Source organism: Fusarium vanettenii (genome assembly GCF_000151355.1).
Source record: "Fusarium vanettenii 77-13-4 chromosome 11 genomic scaffold NECHAsca_36_chr11_2_0, whole genome shotgun sequence".
NCBI classification, from domain to species: Eukaryota; Fungi; Ascomycota; class Sordariomycetes; order Hypocreales; family Nectriaceae; genus Fusarium; species Fusarium vanettenii.
This window is the reverse complement of record NW_003315850.1, coordinates 340705-360916: the sequence shown is the minus strand read 5'-3', so window position 1 is coordinate 360916 and position 20212 is coordinate 340705. Positions and strand designations below refer to the sequence as shown.

The window sequence follows — 20212 nt, the reverse complement described above, 5'->3', positions numbered from 1 at the left end:
AAACACATCCCAACATGCTTCCTTTGCAAATCCGACCGTAACCATGTTTTCTTCCAACACATTAATTCATAATCATAGACGAGCCGAGAAGCTGGCCGTGCTAGTCTGGCCGTAGGGACTCGACTCTGGCTTGTACAGAGCCGGATCCGCGACCGTCGCCTTGATGCGGCGGCCAAAGTACTCAATCTCGACTGTGTCTCCGTCGATGACGTCTTTGGGGAGGTAGACGTATGCGATGGGCTTGCCGATGCTGTATCCGAATGCTGAGCTGGTGATGTAACCAACTGCTCGACCCTTGGCAAACACTGGCTCCTTTCCGAGAACCACTGACCGTCCGTCGTTGATGATGAGACCACGGAGTCGCTTGGCAGCCTTCTCACTGGACTTGCCCTTGAGTGCAGCCTGCCCAACGTAACCCTCCTTACCGGGATGAATGGCAAACTCGAGTCCAGCCTCGTAAGGGTCATACTCGGTTGTCAAGTCAATACCGAAAGACCGGAAACCCTTCTCAATTCGCAGGGCGTTGAAAGCGCTTCGACCAGCAGCGATGACTCCATAAGGATGACCAGCCTGCCAGAGAGCATCCCAGAGTCTCAAGCCGTTGTCGGCAGTTGTGTAAATCTCCCAGCCCTGCTCACCAATGTACGAGAACCTCGTGGCGATCACGGGGATACCCGCAATGACTGCCTTCTTGGTATGGAGATAGGGAAGAGCCCTCTCACTAAAGTCGTCCTTGGTGATCAACTTGATCGCATCTTGGGCACGAGGGCCCCAGAAACCGACACTGGCGAGACCTCCAGTGATGTCACGAACCTCGACAAATCGGTAAGGAGACTTCTTGGTCTGAGCACGAGCTTCTCGTGTAAAGTAGACCAAGTCGATGGGGCCGTTGACGCCGACATGGAACAAGTCCTCAGCAAGCCTGGACACAAAGACGTCGCTGCGAATACCTCCATGGTCGTCGAGAAGGAGAGTAAACGTGACAGTACCTGGCTTTCCAGCAACATTCGCAGTAGATAGACGCTGAAGAAGTTCTGCAGCACCAGGACCAGACACTTCGAGTCTGCGAATGGGGGTCATGTCATACATGGCCAATGAAGTTCGTGTCTTCCAAGCCTCCGCCGCAGAAATAGGCGAGTAGAATTGAGATGACCAAGCATCACGCTCAACGGGCTTCCACTCCTCAGGAAGATCCTTGATGAGCTTCTGGTTGGACTCGAACCAGTGAGGACGCTCCCAGCCACCGCCCTCGAGGAAATAGGCGCCAAGATCTTGTTGACGGGAATGGAAGGGGCTGACGCGCAGGTTTCGAGGTGACTCTTTGGGCTGCATAGGGTGGATAATGTCGTAAACCTCGACAAAGTTCTGCGAACATGTCTCAACCACATAACCAGGGGAGAGTTGAACCTGCTCGAATCGAGAGAGCTCACAATCAGTGAGGTCAAGCTCGGACTTGCCCGTTGTCAAAACCTGAGCCAGGGCTCGAGCCACGCCAGCGGAATGCGTCACCCACACAGCCTCAGCAACATAGAAGTTATCGAAGCCAGGGGCCTGGCCAACTAACGGGCCGTTGTCGGGGGTGAAAGACATGATGCCGTTGAACCCACTCGCGATCTCGGTATCTCGCAAAGTGGGGAGAATCTCCTGAGTGAGCTTCCAGGCGGGCTCAAAGTCCTTGGGAGTAAAGTCGAGGCGAGAAGGCATGTTGTGCTCGGTGACGTGCTTGGGTGTCTCGCCCAATGAGGCGGCCACAACAGGCATCGGTCGGTGACCGTAGTAGCCGATACCGTAGTGGTCACCGTGCTCGCGGTAGTAAAGATCCTCGTCCTGATGTCGCAGGATGGGAAGTCTCACACCGTTGGTCTCTGGAACCCTGGCCGCCTGACCAGGTACGGGAGTCGTCTTGACGTACTGATGGCCCATGGGTGTTAGAGGGATTGGCACGCCGACCATTGCTCCCACCTCAACACCCCAGAAACCAGCGCATGATATGACAATGTCGGCGGGAATTGTGCCATCAGGTGTCACGACGCCTGAAACGTGACCGTCGGCGTGGTCGATGCTGGTGACGGTTGTTGAGCCAAGATAACGCACTCCGGCCTTGCGGGTGCGGCTGATAAGTTCTTGAACAGCGCGGGCAGCTAGTGCCAGGCCATCGGTAGGAATGTGCAGGCCACCGAGGACAAGATCTTTGTTCAAAAGAGGGTACACCTCTAGACATCGCTCAGGGCTGATGAGATGGGCCTCGACACCAAATGAAGAGGCATACCCCTTCTTTCGCTTGAGCTCCTCCAAACGCTCAGGGGTGGTGGCAATTTCCAAGCCACCAACTTGTCTAAAGCAATCAAGAGACAAGAGCTTCTCGACAGTGTACTTGGCGAAAGCCGTCATTGTCTTGGATGTGGTGGTCTGAAAGACAAGACCAGGGGCATGAGAGGTAGATCCGCCGGGCATGTCCAGGGGACCCTGGTCGACGACGGTAACGTCTGACCAGCCGCGGGAGACCAGCTCGTCGGCGACATTGACGCCGACGATGCCGGCTCCAATAATGACAACGCGTGGTGAGGGAGCCATGGTCTTGTGTGTGTATGTGAAAGGGGATTTGTGAGATGAGCCACACAAAGAACGCTATTGGCAAAAGGATGAAGGTTGAATTATATCCAAATAGCTTTTCCTTCAACAACTCCGCACTTGAACTAAAATAAGATCGTCTCTTCCATCCTTGTCATGGTTCCGATAACTATACCCCTACGCCTCCGGTTGCGGGAGCGATCACGTGATCGGCATAAGAAGCCGTCCGGGAGGGTGTGTCTCGACGGACAACACCCTATCTCTCCTCGGGTGGCTAGTCTACTGTATGCGGGGGAGATAACGAAGCAGAGGGAGGGGTGGTTCAGATGTCGATTCTTTGATCGTCGGGCATCAAGTACCGGTAGTCAAGACCCCGTGCCGAGATGATAGGACGCGTGATATCTCCAGTGTCTAATGCATGCAGGCAGAAAGACAGCTCCTTCCAACGGCCACTATGATAAGTGTCATTCCAGATCGGAGTGGCTGGGGACGGCGTGAAGGTCCGAGCCCATCTGTTTCGTTCCTCGCTAAAGTCAGCTGCTCGATCAAGTTCTCCAACTCGGCGGGGGGGTAAGGCCTTCACCGTTGTCGGAAGCGATAATCGGCCTTGTCTGACGCGCCGAGTTGGTGGTCAAGTGATGTTTTGAGAGCATCACTACTGTTTCGTCTCACCGCTTGGGTGGTAGTATACGGACCATTGATGGGATCGAGTCCAGCCTGTGACAACACTATGCACTGGTAGTGATACAACATTGTTTGGATCAAAGCGCAATTGACTTTTTCGGTTGTCTTTCCAATATAAACGGAGCTTACTGGCCCGACTGAACGCGTTCTTAAGCGTTCTTTCCAACCAATGATGTGAATTCCCGAAAGAAACACCGTTTCCGCAATGCCAGGCATGGTAGGCCCGAACGTACGGCAGATGAGAACGTCTTCTGACGAACTTTGTCAATTGAGGCGTGATGAGAGCATATGAAGCCAACGAGAGCCACTTAGTCAATAAAGGCATAAGATAGACAGGCCGCAATCTTCCAATGCGTCCCCAGGAACTGGAGGTCAAGGTGAGGCAGAATCGGTAATGTGGGATTAGAGGAAAAGAATATGAGTAAAACACAGTTTTCAACATTTTCTTCAGGATGCGAAAAGAGATATTTTTTCGGTAAGAGACAACGGAGAGGGCTGGTCGCTCGGTTGGTTCGTGTTGCCGGGGCGTAGATGATGATCGTGATCTTGAGGGCGTTGACAGCATGGAGTTGTGAATTGATACAAAAATTGTTCATAACGCCCATTTAGACAACGGTTTGGCCGCTATTGCACCTCTGGTTTCGCTAAATAGGCTTTTATGGGCTTTGATATTGCTCCATGGAACAAGAGTGCCTTTGCACATGTCCCAAGAAAACGGCAACAGCCAACATGCAAGTCCGATGAGGAGCGTGATAGGCAGTTAGAAGTATTTCTAGGCTTGAGGTGCCTTATTGAGCTGAGATTTAGGTATGGGGTGAACTATTGAAGGTTTGCAACGGAGGCGACGAAGAGCAGGGTGATCGGCACGGTATCATCTCCTACAGGTTAGAGATTCTGCTGCATCATCATCCCGGATTTCGAGAGGGTTCCTGAATCTGAAGGTCACGGAAATTAGCGGTTGTTTCCTCTTAGCAACTTGAACGGTACTCGTAGGGTTTCGAGAGAAAAAGACACTGAGTGGTGCGCATGGAGGCTGGTCGCAGTGGCAATGGCCATGGCTGTACTCCAGGAGATCCGGCCTCAGGCAACCGTGGATCCCAGTAATCACCGCCAACCAGATGAGTGCAGTCTTCAATCATGAGGGGCGAAAAGAACCCCACGAGAATGCTGATTTCTGGAAAGACGACCCCCACGGAGTATGATGTGCAGAAAATGAATGCATCATACTATGTGGTCTCCAACAGGAAGTTCATTAACAATGCTGACGAATAGCGCTGCTAGTGGAAGCTTCGGTAACATTGAACCGGATCTGACAAATACGGGCTCGAACAATAGTCCAGCTACTGAACACAGCCATGGCGTTGACATATCATTTCCTACGTCCCAACTGGTCAGCAAATGTCATCAAGGTTTTCCAGCTCCATAGGATGATGGGATAGCAACATCACCAACCCAACACGAGGCGAATGTACCACTTACCGGGACTAGAAGCACAGACACAGTCATTACGATGGGTAATAACAATTCCATGATTGGAATAGGCAACTTAAACCCCTCCAAGGGCCCCTGAAACTTGACTCAAGACGAGGCCATTCTGGACCCTGACCTGATCACGCTGCACTACCCCGGAGCTAAACAAACCCCCGTCTAATTACCCCAGACTCAACACCCCAGATTCTCCCTTCAGTCGACGTATCCAGTCGTACTAGAAGACTTCTGGCCCTTCTGACTAAAATGGCTCACCAAGCCGCTGTTCCTGGTCCCAAGCCAAAGACCAGGGTTGAACAAATCGTGCATGACTAGCGCAGAAGTTCGTCATCTCCGCTTCGGTTTCCCCGCGGAGGAGACTTCTTTTTCCCCACATCCAACCGAGAACCCCAGACTGTTCGCCTCCCCCCCCGGTCTCGGCACCCCGGACGCCCCATATCGGGAGGGTCGTGAGAGAGCGTGGAATGCTTGCAGCGCCATTAGACTCCGCATGATCCACACTTTGGAGACGCGGGAGGCATGCACGGAAGTAGATTTGGACGTGTTTCTGTGTGTCGTGAGCTGTCCGTGTAGGTAGGCATGCCCAGCTCCCAAATGGCTCTCTCTATTAACTCCCATTCTATGTGTACAACTTTTGTAAACCCCTGAAACCGGAAGCCTGCTACGCATTCTAAAAGTGATTAAACATGATATTACTAAAATTTTCACCTTCCCACCACGCAGAACCTCTGTTCTCGCTGATGGCAGGCTGCGAGTCGTCATAGCCCATGTCCCCTATGTTGACAAACTGTGATGAGTCTGCATACAGCCATGGTGTTGTGCACAGCGTGAGGCTGTCATCCACAGGGACTTCGTCGCTGACAGTGTCCCGCGCAGAGTCAGGTTGTGATGATGACGAAACGGTGGGTTTGTACGACATGGTGGGTGCTTCTTGTCCGCCATCTGCTGTGTTGATGCTGATCTCTGGTGAAGTGGCAACGATGATCTCGAGAGTCATGTTTTCGCTCGTGTCTTCGTTGGCCATGACTGGTACGAGAGAGGAATCTAGGAGACCGGCGTGTGGAATTTCGTGGGAGTCGGCGACGGTGTTGAATTGCAGAATCTTCCACATCAAAGGTACGCTGAGGTAGATCTTGGATGGCATCCAATCTTCGACGTCCATGGTGTCAGAGCCGGCAGCGATCCGTGTCATCTTGTCCAGATTGCGATCCTATGAGTAGTTGTTAGCGTCATTCTCTCTATTTTTGTACAAGACATACCAAGGCTCTGCAGGCAGCTGAGGTTGGGATGAAGCCCTTGAGAAACCTCCTGCACTTTGCAAAGTCCGTGTTTGACTTGTGCTTGAGTCTTGTAGCAGCAGCGCAGCAATAGTACAAATGCACTGTTGCTGCGATAGCCGCGACATGTCCAAAGAAGGGATCCGCCAACGGTACTTGCTTATCCACAACCATATCGATCATGCGAACGATCCAAGTTGAGTGTAGCAATGCCAGCTCTGACGACCTCCTCCAAAAGGTATTCGGAATAGCAAGATTGGGGTTGTGCTGAGCACCAACAATGTAGAGAAACGGATGGTTGAGAACAGTAGGAATCACGTGGTACGTGAACTGCTCCTTCAACCACGGCGCCCAATAGTCGCGGTGCATCTTGAGATCCTCAACCTTGCGCTCATAAAACTTGACCGTGTCGTACCGATGACACATGGGGATCCTATTTTCCGTCTCCATAAAGTCGGCTAGGACTTTGGCGTACATGGAATCGTGACGCCAGGGTTCTTTGAGGTTGTTGTGAGCACAGTCAGAGACGTATTTCCTGACTTGACTCCAGACCCAACCCAGATGGACACTTGTGTTCCAAATTCCAGGTTCGTTTGGTAATGAGCATCCAAGATCGTCTCTCGGTAATCTTGGTGCTCTTGGGTCTGCGCCGGAGTGGTGCCCGCGATATGAAGAATAGGATGGCCGCCAAATCTCGGTTGGAACACTCAACAGACCTTCTTGTCGGCCATATGACTGCTCCAGCATCTGAAGACTCCAGAAAAGTCTCTTCTTGCGATCTGCCTGCGGATCATCTATGCCATATACGCTTTCAAGATCGAGCATGGCAGAGCGGCAGAGCTGGAAGGCCAGGCCGAGATGGAACTGGCCGAGATGAACGTTTCCATCTAAACAAGTTAGCCAGGTTCCAGAAACATGTCAAGAATGACATACCCATAAAAGAAGAATAGGATAGTAGACACAAGCTCTCGAGAGTAGCAAGATCCACTGTTCCGTTTGCGATCCGGAGCATGATCAAACTCTTGGCATTGTTGCCATATAGCTGCGACTGATCACGATTCTCCGAGAAGCGCAACGTCAAAGCGAGGATACTGCAAGCCAACTCATCATGCAGAGAGGCAAAGTCATTGACCTCGTCACGCTCAAAGCACCAGATGGGCTGCCGATGGCAAAACTCAAAGTAGAGGGCGATGCCACAGGCGATGTCGGCTGGGCTCGGTCTCAGCGTCGAACTTTCGCAGTCCGACGACTTGACTGAGGGGTGGCTGGTCGGATAGCTCGGTTCACGACCAAGAGGATGCCCTGAATACGACTTTTCAGAAGTATCCGTGTTCTCTTCAAAGGCGGTATCTTGTTGTTGTTGTTGTTGTTGCTGCTGCTGTTGACGAGCGGCGTGGGTAGGCCTAGCATGAAAAGTCAGCAAAGATGACACCAAAGACGCTGGGGCTTGTGTACAAGCTTCCACTCAGCAGGAAATCCAGTTTCTCTTCCAAGTGAGCCAGCCTCTCCTCCTGTAATTCGTCAAGATGTAATAAGCGTCAGGGAGACGGTAAAACGTACCGAAGGGCCGCTCTGGGAGGGTCTTATCGCCGGCGGATAAGAGCATGACTGTTTAAGACGGACACAACTTGAGCATGCCGGCTTTTCGCCAGGACAGCGTGTCTTTTTGCGCCTGACCGAGTTAGCAGGTTTATAGGGAAAACTAGGAGGGAAACGTACCTGCAAGTGAGGCAGGCATGATGTGATCGCCGTCTCCCGCGAGAACTGGTAACGCTCGTGGTGGTGTTTTCGTCTGGAGGCGTCATTTAATTGCTGGGTGGTCCAACAGGGGGTGATCGATCAGAAGCAGCTGTAGCGGGACCTACGGTGTGCGCAAGAAGGGGCCCGCTTCCACTAAATACTTGGGGGGGCACCCTCCACTAAAAGGCAAAGCAGTCAGTGGCAGTGGAAGGGCACTTCAGGGCCAATCCGTGCCGTTGCAAACCCCGCATCAGCCATTGGCCATGCCTGATAACGCGGGGTTAGGCGTGCTCACTACGGATACCGGGGGTGCGCTAACAGGGGACTAAGGAGTGTGGACCACCTGATGGCGACTCCGTGAAGATCCGGTGGTTGTCGTGATGGTGTAGGTAGTGGGTGGATAGGGAATAGAGTTGGAGATATAGACGACTTCAGGTGAGGTCAAGAGACTATGCTGTTTCTATCTTGTTAGACTGTTGAGCTACACGTTGGGCATCTACAGATCATCCACTATAGAGTCATGCTCTACAAGGTCACACACACACACCTGCAAAATATCCGGATACAGCGGTACATTGTACATCCATGCTGTGATACCGATGACTCGTAGGCATTATAGAAGGCTTCGCCTCACTATCCTGAATAGGTACTTCAGCGACAAGTGTCAAAAGGGAGACAAGCACCGGAGATAAACAAAAGATAACAAGTGGGGGGAGAGAGGCAAGAGTGGGGATCAAAAGGAGACGATATCAATAGCACGAGATAAGACAGAGAGATTAGCACCCAGTCACTTCACCGCACAGTCCAGTTTGTTTCTTGTCTGACTCGAAAACGCAACTTGATGTTATTCATTATACGGATACTCATGATTATGCTGTTATCCCCTGCCACGCAAGCCCTGCTCCGACACCGGCCAACTCCCGAGCATACCCCCTTCTCCGCAGGAGGACGCATTTCCCCTCACACGAAGCAACCATGCATGCATTCTTTCGTTTCTTCTTCTACATCTTCTATCACAATCTACAACCTCGCTGCGGGATCGGCCAGATCCTTCATCTCTGCCCTCGGCCACTCAGGGTTCAGAGCTGGGTCGGGCCGCTCCCTGTCCCAGGCCCACTTCTCCGCAAGCTCAGGAGACAGCTCGCCCTCGAGCATCTGCACGATGTACTTGCCCAGCACCGGAAAGAACTTGTACCCGTGAAACGAGCCGCAAGTTGCTACGTAGAGGCCCTTGGCCGCAGAGTGTGGGGAGATGATAAAGTCTCCACTGGTTGTGAAGGCGTCCCTGGTTGTCGGACGTCAGTCGGAGCTATCTCGCTGTTGGAGAAGAAGAAGAAACTTACCAGCAGATACGGTGCTTCTCCATGGTCCAGTGGGCTCCCTTGTTTCCGTAGAATACTTGGTTGGAGTAGTCAATGTCCTCCTTGAGCTTGGTAGACACCTTCCACTGCGCATAATCCTTCTCATCTGGTGGTGCAGAGATGTACCGTCCAGGCAGGACCTGGCGAGTGTTCTTGAAGATGGTGCGTCCCCACCACTTGAGCTCCCTGTCCTTTGTGGGAGGAAGGCTGCCAATAAAGGGTCCTGTATATGACTGTTAGCTGCTGTGAAACATGTGGCAACGGGGTAAATCACCTTCTGCGGCAGTGTATCCCTGGAATCCGACAGGCATCTTGGAGTAAATTGTCTCGTATGACCGCTCATCCAGAGTGGCCATCCCTGTCGTGATGCCACCGGCCACGATCCGCGGGCCAGCACGGAGCTCCTCGAGGCCACTGCTCGCGGCGCTATACTCGAGCAGCTTGGATGTGTAAGCCCCTGTGCAGAGGATGACATTCGAGCCCGAAACGACATCGCCCTTGGCAGTCTTGATGCCGGTGCATCGCCCGCTGCCATCGATTTGCAGGGTTGCGACATCAGCCACAACGTACTTGACGCCAAGCTTCATGGCCTCACGAGTAATAGCCCGCAGAGAGTCACCGGCCGCGGCCCAGCCGCTGGTCTTGTTGATGAGCACCTCCTTGGCGCCAGTATAATCCGCCTGGTCAAACATGCCGCCATACAGCTTCTTGGCCTCCTCAATAGAGACAGCAGTAATATCAGCCTTGCGGCCTAGCTTCTTGTAGTTGTTGATAACATCTTGAGCGTAGTCACTGCGGCAGACCCAGAAGACGCCCGTCTCGTGAAAGTAGGGCTGCCACAGCGGGTCCGACTTGAAGACGTCCTGGGCCTCGATGGCGAGGCGGCAGTAGACGAGATCATCATAGTCTGCGCGGACCACCTTGTTCCAGTCCCATGACGCCGCCACGCGGTTGTCACCGTCGTAGGGGTCCCGGTCCACGATGGTGACCGAGGCGTCCGGGTACTTCTTGATGAGGTGGAAGGCGGTGGAGACGCCAAAGACGCCAGCTCCCACGATGAGATAGGAAGAAGGGTTGGAGGCCATTGCGAGAGTGATTACCTGTGCAGGAGTTCAAGTGATGCTATTGGCTGGCTCTCCAGAAGAGGGTGGGGTAGAGATGAGTGAAGTGTTTGATTTGCCAATTGACAGACAGAGATTATTATAGTCTGGCGCAGTCTTGTTGGCCGAGTTGATGAGTTATTGACCTTGTCCATTGGTCTCGTCCATTGGGCCTTTTATCACCCCTCTTGATAGAGCAGGTCCGGTGTCGGTGGGTACCGGAGTCCGGTTCTCCTCCCTCAGATCTCATTATCCGTAGAGTGTCTGGAATTCCGGTCGATGTGGCCGGAATCCGATCACGTATCAAAAGTCCGATCACGTGATCACCTTGGGAATAGCATCACTTTTGGCAACCTTGAGATAAGGGCCACAACAGGGAATGAGTCTTGTCAAGTGTTGGAGAGTTGTGCACAGTCAACTAAAACTCGCTGGCCTCAATGAACAACAAAGACACCATGTCCGCCCTTCTACCCTTCACCTCCCCTTCCACAGTCCTCACCTCCCTCATCAACAATCATCTCCCTTCGAGATTAAGATTTCCGTCAAGCTTTCCCCTCGCCTCCCCGTTCGCAGCCATGGTCAGCTGGCCTCCAACACGGGCGACAGCCATCATGTACGGTGTGCATGCCTACTACTATATCAGGTAAAGCCCTATCTCAGACGCCGCGTCTTCGCCCCCCCCCGCAAACACAAGCGACAAGCCAATACCCCGCACTTGAAGATCGGGCTTGCACGGTTCCGGTGTTTGCAAAAACTTATCGAAGGATGGAGTCCAAGCTTTTTCTTTCTTTTTGTCTTGATAGCCTCATCTTTCTCTCTCTCGCTTCCCCGCACACCTCAAGATAACGCATAGCCGCTCCGTTTCCGGACTAGCTTGACGCGAGATTTGCAATTGTCAAACCTCAATTGGCATCAGACGCGCAAGGGTGTGCCTCGAGTTGTGTCAGTTGATCTGATCTGCCAGCTAAGCATTGATGAGACACCCATCTACAGTTGTCTTGTCTTGTCTTGTCTTGTCGCAGGCCCCACGCCTCCGGTAGCCTGGTTCGCCTCAACTGCCGCCTGCTGGGGTCCATATCCATGTCTACCTGTATCCATAACCATGCCAGATAGATTAGCTCCTGCAGCCGAGAGTCGACCGCACTTTGTTATCCGGACAATCCGGTCTCTTTACCCATGCATATCACTCGACGTGGACTTTGCCATGACCTCTCGCGCGCAGTCCACGACGGTCTCGAAGTTTGCAGGCCTCGAAGCGACGGCACTCGTCACATCTGGCAGAGGGCCCAGGCACCACACGTGGTCCCAATTGAAGCCACAGGACGCTAGTGGCGTTTCATTCGTTCCATCATTTGACCCCCTTCCCTCCGGCTCCGGCTTTCGGTCGTCGGAAGGTCTACCGAGCATCTCACAACCCCCCACGCGTTTTGTTTGAGACCGGATACCTTCGAGAAGGCTTTCGGTTGTGAAACCTCCGGACCGTTACGGGTTTCATTGTCCCCGGTCTGTTTCGTGAGGATGAGTTAGACGCTGTTGTCTTACTGGCTGTAGATTGGTGGGAGGACCCTGGATGTAGGCTGTGGCTTGAATTTGAGGCCGGGTTGGATGTCGATGAGAGCAGTGGCTGATTGGTGATGGTTGGATGTTGGTGTTTAGTTGATGGCGCTTGATATTGATGAAGAACAAAGCTCAATGAAACCGAAAGACCCCGTCTCGAACCCATCAATTGCATTGCCAGTCTAATAATTTGCAGATGCAGTCAGCAGTCTTTGGTTACTCAGTCTTGCAGGTTGGACTTTGCAATTTCTTCCTATCTTGGTCTTCACAGTTGTAGGGTAGGCGAGATCAAGGCCAGGGAGCTTGAGATTATCGCAACACCCCTCCCTCTCACACAAGGGAATCTACTGTTCTTCTAGAAATATTCTCTCTGGCATTCTAGCGGGATGTCTATTCTTCTAGTAGGTCGGAGAAATTTCAACTGCCGATGCGCTGAATCTTGATCAGGAGCCCGATCGTCAGGGGCTGCACTTGGGTGCTGAACAACGGTTTTTCGAACTGACAGCTTTATCTCTTCAAATGCAGTGTCACGGTTGGTAGGTACTGAATTCTGAGTTCTAATTCTAATTCTGGTCACAATACACATACGCTCATTGAGATTTTCGTGTTTGTGTTTTGGAGTTTCACAACATGCTGGCTGTCATCTTTGAGGAGAAAACACCAAGTCGAGAAGCACCAGCGTAACGAGTACTACACCGGAGAATGACGGATAGAGAGATTCAGAAAGCTTGCATTCTTGATGCATGGTAGCTCCTGTTTTACAGCAGGAATGCTACTCATTTGGGTCTCACAAGTGAGACACTCATAATCCATTTTGCTTGTCTCACTCACAACGGGCAGAAACCCTCGACGAGGGCTGTCTGCTGGAGAAATGACCAGAAATTTGGCTTCTCACGCTCTCTGACCGGACATGAATGAAAGACCAGCGTCTGCGTCGCCTGCTGTCCATTGTAGTTGTGGGCTGGTGAGCGCTGGACTCAAAGTCTCCGCTCGCAACCAGACACTTACAGATGAACCTTCAAGAATCCGCTCGCCGTCACTCCCGTGTTAGTCGAGATATTGCAAATCCCGGCAAAAATCATCCTCACGGCGATAAGCAAATGCTCTCCGATGATGCCGTCTCCCTCGGCCTCGCCGCGCGTCTCCCTCGATCTGAGGCCGCGATGCACAGCATTTTGAAAGCTGTTACGAAATCGTGTCCCCGTATGACCCCAACAAAGGGCGGTCACAGCGGCCGGCTGTCGGTTCTCCGTTGTACAGCCCTCACAGCGTGCTTATTACCGATCAGGTGGACGCGATTTGTGCACGCCCTGCCGACGGTATTCACACGAAAATCCTGAGAAGAGCAGTTCCAGCCGAATTTCACTCACCTTGACTTCCAGCAACTGCCGGCGTCTCCCAAAATCGTGATCGATACTGCAGAGCAAGCATCGAGATGCCTGTTCCTGGTATAGACAGTTCTGCAGGTCCGGGGTCAATCCTTTGATGTGATCTAGACGTGGGGGACAATCTGTCTTTCTTCCCCGTGTGCGTGCGGCTGGCAGTGGCGGCCGGGGTCAGATCAACGGCCCAAGAGACCGTCATCGATGAGAGATTGGGTCCATGCCCATGGAGGAGGGTGTATCAAGGGCGGATTTGGCCTTGTTTGTAGGGGGTGAGATATGCTAGTCCGGCGCCCAGAGATAGACGGCCCGGTCAGGTGATCGGCCCAACTCACCGCGGTCGAGGGCCACCTGATTCCAATCAGCAACTCGATCTGTCATGGCAATGCCAATGGGTATCAGGTGGCAAGAGATGGGGGGATATTGCATGCCACGGTCTATTCTTGGGTGTCCGGGAAGGGAGAGGCCGACGACTATTTAGAAGACAACCAGCTCCAAACTCAAAGTGGTTTTATCAACATCTTCAACACCAGCTTCATAAGCACAGCTTCCTCCACCACCAACTCTTATCTATAAGACCAACTTTAATCCCCTGTCTTATCTTGGACACTAATCACTCCTCTCACTCCCAATCTTCTTGCTCTTTCCATCTTTCCCTCACACACACATCACAATGGCTCAATCATTCTTGAAAAGCTACTTTGGCCGTGGAGGCGCCTCTGCCCCTGCCCCTGACACCAAGAACGCCGTCCGAGCCCTGCCAGCCTCATGGTACACCTCCCAGGAGATGTACGAGCTTGAAAAGCGGGCCATCTTCTCCAGAAAGTGGCTCCTCACCACCCACAAGGCTAGACTCCCCAACAACGGAGACTGGCTAAAGTACGAGGTGGCCAACTTCGAGTTCATCATTTGCAAGGACCGTGACGGCAACATCAACGCCTTCCACAACATCTGCCGTCACCGTGCCTTCCCTGTCCTTCCCCCTGAGAAGGGTGACCAGGGCAACGCCAGCTTCTTTGCTTGCAAGTACCACGGCTGGTCCTACGGCCTCAATGGCAAGCTCGCCAAGGCCCCTGGCTACCAAGACCTCGAGGGCTTTGACAAGTCCAAGAACGGTCTTCTCCCCATCCACGTCCACGTTGATGTCCGAGGCTTCATCTGGATCAACATGGATGGCAAGGAGAAGCCTGAGATCGCCTGGAGCGACGACTTTGACAACATCGATGCTCATGAGCGCTTCTCCTTCTACAACTTTGAGGACTATGCCTTTGACCACACCTGGGAGATGGAGGGCGACTACAACTGGAAGATCCTTGCCGATAACTATAACGAGTGCTATCACTGCAAGGTTGCCCACCCTGACATCCCCTCCATCGCTGATCTCAACTCGTACTATGTTGAGACCAAGAAGGCGTACATCCAGCACTTTGGTAGCCCTACAGAAGACCAGATCAAGAGGGGATTCCGAGTCGCTGCCACATACTACTTCCCCAACGCTTCCACCAACGTCTCGTAAGTCTCATCACTACATCTACACTCGAACCAAGCTAACCATTTCCAGTCCTCACTTCTTCATGATCCAGCGCTTTGTGCCCAAGAGCCCCAGCAAGTCCATCATGAGGTACGAGGTGTTCCGCAACAAGAACTCCAGCGACGAGGACTTTACCGTCATCAGCGACATGTACAAGCGCATCATGTCCGAGGACAAGTACCTCTGCGCCAACGCCCAGCGCAACGTCAACGCCGGCGTCTTTGTCAACGGCGAGATGCACCCCGAGATGGAGCAGGGACCCCTGTTCTTCCAGCAAAAGGTCCGTGAGGCCCTGCAGGAGCACCACAAGAAGGAGATCTCGGCGGACCAGGAGATCTGGCCCGCTCGGCAGTCCATCCCCCAGACAGCTGCGAACCCAAATGTGGAGCAGGATGTCCAGTTCTGCTCGGCTGTCGACTGCTGCCGGAATCAGAAGCAGCAGCAGGCCATCGCTGTGTAAGGGGTGGTGATTGGAGGAAAAAGCGAATTTTCATAGCATTGTTTTGAGAACACCGAGTTCATAATGATCCCTGCTTAGTATTGCGACTGTTCTAGAAGAAATTGATACAGATTATGACCGAGCTGTCTAACCCCTGAGTGACACCTTGACTGTGCCAAGCAAGCACCCCAATGCAAGCCAAGTGAACCCTCGAAACACACCTCCAACTCCATGTCTGTGACTCAATGCGGAGTAGACCCCCATCGGCTAACGGCAATAAGGCCGGCTGGGCCCGCTTCGATGATGAGCAGATCGGCATTGGCACTGCTCCATCTTCGGAAACTCGGACCAGAATCTCCTCACGCCAAAAGCCAAGAGTGTAAAAATGAGATCACGCAAAGACTAAATCGAGATTTGTGAAAAGTCAATCAGAGGGTACGGTGCTCATCGTAACTGGAGCTTTGGCCAATCAGCCTTAACCTTGATATGGTCTTACATGAGTAGATCCGTGATGAACGGCCGCTCATCTTTTCCACTGCACCATGGGAGTTCCCATCGTTTCTAGGGCTCTATAGGGTATTTGTTTGCCTGTGGCAGTAGAGTATAATTGCCCAAAAATAGCAGCCTTTGGGATTGACAACTGTCCACATCTCCCTGGTTCTTATCAAAGCTCGTCTCATATCGGATTGGGCCATGCCCGAGGAGCCAGCTGCTGCGCAAGCCAAGTGTCTCGATACCGGCAACCATCATCACTCCGGTGGTGACTACTCTGGTCCCTCAATTGGGATACGAAGGGGGTGTCGGTTATCACGGCATGCCTTGGCTAACTGCTAGTGGTATTGTGAGGCTTCTGAGGCTTTCGACCTCGTATTCAAGAGCGCTTAGTTAGCAGATGGCCATGAGCTCAGGGCTATTATCGACCAATGCTATGGGCATTATACAACTCTTAGGCCGTGTTAGATTGAGCAAGTATTGTTTTGCCTTGAAAAATAGAATCATTAGCGTGGTTGTCGAGCTGTTTGTTGATGCTCCCGGTTCAAGTCAGATGAGCCTGTCTTCATTCTTCGAGCATCTATGCTTGCCAACAAAGGGTGGGAATTCGCATTTCAAGACTACCTGGGTATTTCATATAGGTCTCAGGTGTTTCAGGCGGTCTGTAGCTGACTGCAATCACTGGCATCGAACTTCAATTGTAGAACTTCACCCACCATTACTTCATGTAGACGCGCCTCTGCTCTCCAACTTCGGCCAGCAAAGACCAGCGGAATCGGCACTTAGTCTTGCAGTCGTGGATGCATTAATCCTTATCTCTTTATCCTCGGCGCAGTGAGTTTGACCCAACTAGAAGCGTTTTTTCTAATTGTTGGCAAATGAAGATTGGTGAAAGAGGAGCCCGATGACTATAGAAGGGAGCCAGCGGCATCGGTCGAGGTGTTGCATAAGTCGATGCAGAGAAATGACGATTAACTTCAAGGAATTTTATTGCTACTTAGCCAGTGTAAGTATGCACTGAAAGAAAACCATGTTCACGACTGTGACCCTGAAGCTGAGCCCTCGCCGACTCATGTGAGCTAGCTTATCTCTGGGAGTAAGGCATTTCTTCAGCTGCACGATGCTCCCAATAGGTTACAAATAAGCAGATAGTTGTAAAACTCTCTCATTAGCCTTGTCGGGCCCTCGATTGCCCTCTTATGTCAGAGTACCAGCGACAGTTCTGAGTTGGCTCACAACGCGGTTGACTTGGTTGACATGAGAAGCGATGTCGCAGCACTCAACGTGGATTCAATGTGCACAAGGTCTTATCAAGCTGCTCAATGTATAATTGGCGATGGATATTTATGCCAAGCCGCATTTGTCAGAAATCGCGGACAATCTTTACCACTCTTGAGCTCAAAAGTCGGAACAATATCTCTCACCCCAGCACCTCCCCCGCGCGTTCTCACCTACTATCAAACTATGGTGGGCCTCATATCTTATCCTACCCATTCATTGGAGTCATCAGAATCACGTACATATCTTTCTGGTGTTACGTGCTTCAACATGCATAAACGCCATCGTGAGACATCTGGCGTAATCAAGTTAGCCCGGTTTCGGAACCAATTGAACCGAGCCCGCCATTTCTTAAGACGACATTTGTCCCTCAACATGTCTCACGGAATCTTGTCTTTTCTATTACGCTTGATTACTTTGGGGACTGGCAATTGCGTCGTCAAGGCTGTAGATATGCCTAGTCAGATTCGTCGTGTCGCCGTCATTGGCGCCGGTCCCGCTGGGGCTATTGCTACTGATGCCTTGGTCAAGGAGGGAGCGTTTGACACGATTCGTGTCTTTGACCGCCGAGCTGGTGTTGGGGGAACATGGTGAGCTTCAGTTACTCTACAGTCGCAATTGGGAGCTCACGCTTATCTAGGATTCACACACCTCATCTGCCAGCCGGGATTCCGTCCTTGAAGAAGGTGCTTGCTGGGGATGCTGACACCGCTGTGCCAATTCCAGAGAATCTCCCAGCTGTTACAACTGTCTCCGAGGCTGTCAACAGTCACCAGTACCGCTTCTCAGACACAGCCATTCATGAGAACCTTCACAGCAACATCACGCCCGCCATCATGAGCTTCACTCAAGAGCCATTCCCAGACAAGCTCTCTCAGCGCAGTCTGGATGAGTATGGACCCAACGCTCCTTTCCGTCACCACACGACTATCCGTGAGTGGATAGAGGGCATCTTTTCTCGAGGTGGCCATGAGAAGCTGCTTGAGCTGGATACGACAGTTGAGCGTGCTGTCAAGGAGAATGGTGAGTGGGTGTTGACTCTCCGCAAAGTCGTCAATGGCAGAAATTACTGGTGGCGCGAGACCTTTGACGCCCTCGTCGTTGCATCCGGTCATTACAATGTTCCCTGGTTTCCAGAGGTTACCGGACTCATCGAGTTTGACAAAAGGTTCCCTGGGGTTGTTCAGCACAGTAAGCATTTCAGGGAAGGGCCCAAGTATACAGGAAAGGTGAGTGCGATTCCGAAGACAAGCGGAATAGCGAACTAACCCCCATAGCGTGTCATTGTAGTCGGTGCCTCGGTGTCTTCACACGAGATCATCCACGAAATCCTCGACTTCACTGAAGGGCCTGTATACGCATCAATACGTGGTGATCCCATCCCGGCATTTGGCTGGGAACCATTTACACATCCCAAGATAGCCATCAAGCCAGCTATCAGTCGCCTTGATCCCGAGACTGGCAAGGTTCACTTCACCGACGGCACGCAGCTGGACAAGGTAGATCACATCATCTACGGAACGGGATATACCTTTAGCTTTCCGTTCCTACCTGAAGTCCAATCCCGGGTCAAGAATGCCTACCGGCGACTTCCTGGCGTCTACCAACACACATGGAACATTGAAGACCCAACCCTAACGTTTGTTGGAATGGTATGTCCCTTATCTCGTGACCTGTTTCATAAGCTGACCACACCTTTAGCTCGGGGGCGGCTTCACATTCAGAGCATACGAATGGCAGGCCGTGGCCGTCGCAAGAACACTTTCTGGAAGGGCCAAGCCGCTGCCTTCAGTTCCTGAGCAGCTCGAGTGGGAGCGGAAGCGAGTCGCCGAGAAGAAGGGAGGCAAAGATTACTACTCTATTGCCCCTGATTACGACAAGTATCTCGAGTTTTTGAGGGACATTGCTGGGGAACCAGCGCAAGGTACCAATGGTCGAACACTACCTCCTTTCGATCCAAAGTGGTTAGAGATCTGGGCTGGCATGGTGGCTCCCAAACTGGAAGGATGGAGACGCAAGAGAAAGTTGGCCGAGGAGAAGCAGGCATTGAGGTCGAAGCTATAGATCTCGCTATGTGATTCCAGTCTATCCAGGGTCTTCTAAGATACACCACCAGATACATGCCACTGATCGCCAACCCTGAAACCCTCTGGGAATGGGTCAGTAGGATCCAGCACGATCTGTTTGTAGCTTGAAATCCACGCTCTTCCTTGAATAGTTGGCAACACAGCCTGGCGGTTACCGACTTGAGTAGTGCCTCGAATGTGGCTGATAAACTCGGTACCAATGATACTCCTATGCTTGAATACCTCTCCAACCTTCAAGAGACCTCGTGCATGCAGGACTGCCATCCTGGCACATGTGCCTGTTCCACAAGGACTCCTATCCAAACGACCTGGAGAGACGACGACTGTGTTCATGGCAGTTTTGCAGCCTTCCTCTTCCTTGAGATTCTCTGTGATGGAGATAACAGTGACTCCACGAATGCCATCGTTTTCGGGATGTATCGGGGTGTGCTTGGCCTTGACGTAGTCCTTGACTCGTTCTCCAAGCTCGACCAGCTTAGCTCCGTTGTCACTCTCAACCTTGAGACCAAGATCGGAAGCCTTGACGAAGGCGTACCACATGCCACCCCAAGCGATGTCAACTGAAATAACACCCAGTCCCGGCACATCAACTTGCAGGTCGAGTGTGTCGACGAAAGATGGGACATTCTCGACGCTGACAGACTTGCACTTGCCAGCGTCACATTGTGCCTTGACGGTGACCAAGCCTGCAGCTGTATCAAGAGCCAATTCTGTGACGGGCTCCTTCATCGTAACCATGCCTGTTTCCAAAAGGACAGTAGCTGTGCACATGGCATTGGATCCGCTCATATGAGCGTACTCGGTACTTTCCATGATCAAGAGGCCTGCATCCGCTCTTGGGTCTGTCGGAGGGAGAAGCAAGTTTGTGTTCATGGATGATCGGCCTCGTGGCTCGTTGAGAATGAGCTGTCGCAGCGAATCCTCCTTATCTCGACAATGAACGAGCTTCTCATACATTGTCTTGCCGGGAACATCTCGCACGCCACCAACAATGACGTCGCCGACTTCACCTTCGGCATGGCAGCCGACGATGGAGATGTATCGAAGAGTTCGCATGTTGATGTTTAAACAGGTTTGTCAAAAATGAGTAATGATTCAATTGCGATGATAGTTAAACTCAATAGTCAAGGGTTAGAGTTTAGAAGATATGTCGATTAAAATACTCGTCCTCGTTATCATATACACATCCTTTACGCGGTGACTTGCCCCTTCCGACATACCGAGC

At 52.1% G+C, this 20212-nt stretch overlaps 6 protein-coding genes across 6 annotated transcripts; 2 read left to right on the top strand and 4 right to left on the bottom strand.

Moving 5' to 3' along the window:
• Positions 1-72: 72 nt before the first annotated feature.
• Positions 73-2574, bottom strand: NECHADRAFT_51705 (uncharacterized protein; the record flags this gene model as incomplete). The annotated part of the gene is made up of 1 exon (XM_003042310.1): positions 73-2574. One exon carries the CDS (start codon positions 2572-2574, stop codon positions 73-75), a length of 2502 nt encoding a protein of 833 aa, XP_003042356.1.
• Positions 2575-5413: 2839 nt separating this feature from the next.
• Positions 5414-7825, bottom strand: NECHADRAFT_51916 (uncharacterized protein; the record flags this gene model as incomplete). The annotated part of the gene is made up of 6 exons (XM_003042309.1): positions 5414-5953; positions 6003-6907; positions 6954-7398; positions 7460-7531; positions 7581-7692; positions 7740-7825. The coding sequence occupies 6 exons, from the start codon at positions 7823-7825 to the stop codon at positions 5414-5416; spliced, it is 2160 nt and encodes a 719-aa protein (XP_003042355.1).
• A 955-nt stretch (positions 7826-8780) lies between these two features.
• Positions 8781-10206, bottom strand: NECHADRAFT_86565 (uncharacterized protein; the record flags this gene model as incomplete). Its single annotated transcript, XM_003042308.1, has 3 exons — positions 8781-9045; positions 9104-9344; positions 9396-10206. 3 exons carry the CDS (start codon positions 10204-10206, stop codon positions 8781-8783), a joined length of 1317 nt encoding a protein of 438 aa, XP_003042354.1.
• A 3627-nt stretch (positions 10207-13833) lies between these two features.
• Positions 13834-15293, top strand: NECHADRAFT_72708 (uncharacterized protein; the record flags this gene model as incomplete). Its single annotated transcript, XM_003042400.1, has 2 exons — positions 13834-14672; positions 14722-15293. 2 exons carry the CDS (start codon positions 13834-13836, stop codon positions 15149-15151), a joined length of 1269 nt encoding a protein of 422 aa, XP_003042446.1. The 3' UTR covers positions 15152-15293.
• A 2060-nt stretch (positions 15294-17353) lies between these two features.
• Positions 17354-18964, top strand: NECHADRAFT_51830 (uncharacterized protein; the record flags this gene model as incomplete). Its single annotated transcript, XM_003042399.1, has 4 exons — positions 17354-17490; positions 17541-18129; positions 18178-18552; positions 18602-18964. The coding sequence occupies 4 exons, from the start codon at positions 17354-17356 to the stop codon at positions 18962-18964; spliced, it is 1464 nt and encodes a 487-aa protein (XP_003042445.1).
• A 35-nt stretch (positions 18965-18999) lies between these two features.
• On the bottom strand, positions 19000-20043 carry NECHADRAFT_51872 (uncharacterized protein; the record flags this gene model as incomplete). Its single annotated transcript, XM_003042307.1, has 1 exon — positions 19000-20043. One exon carries the CDS (start codon positions 20041-20043, stop codon positions 19000-19002), a length of 1044 nt encoding a protein of 347 aa, XP_003042353.1.
• Between the last annotated feature and the right edge of the window lie 169 nt (positions 20044-20212).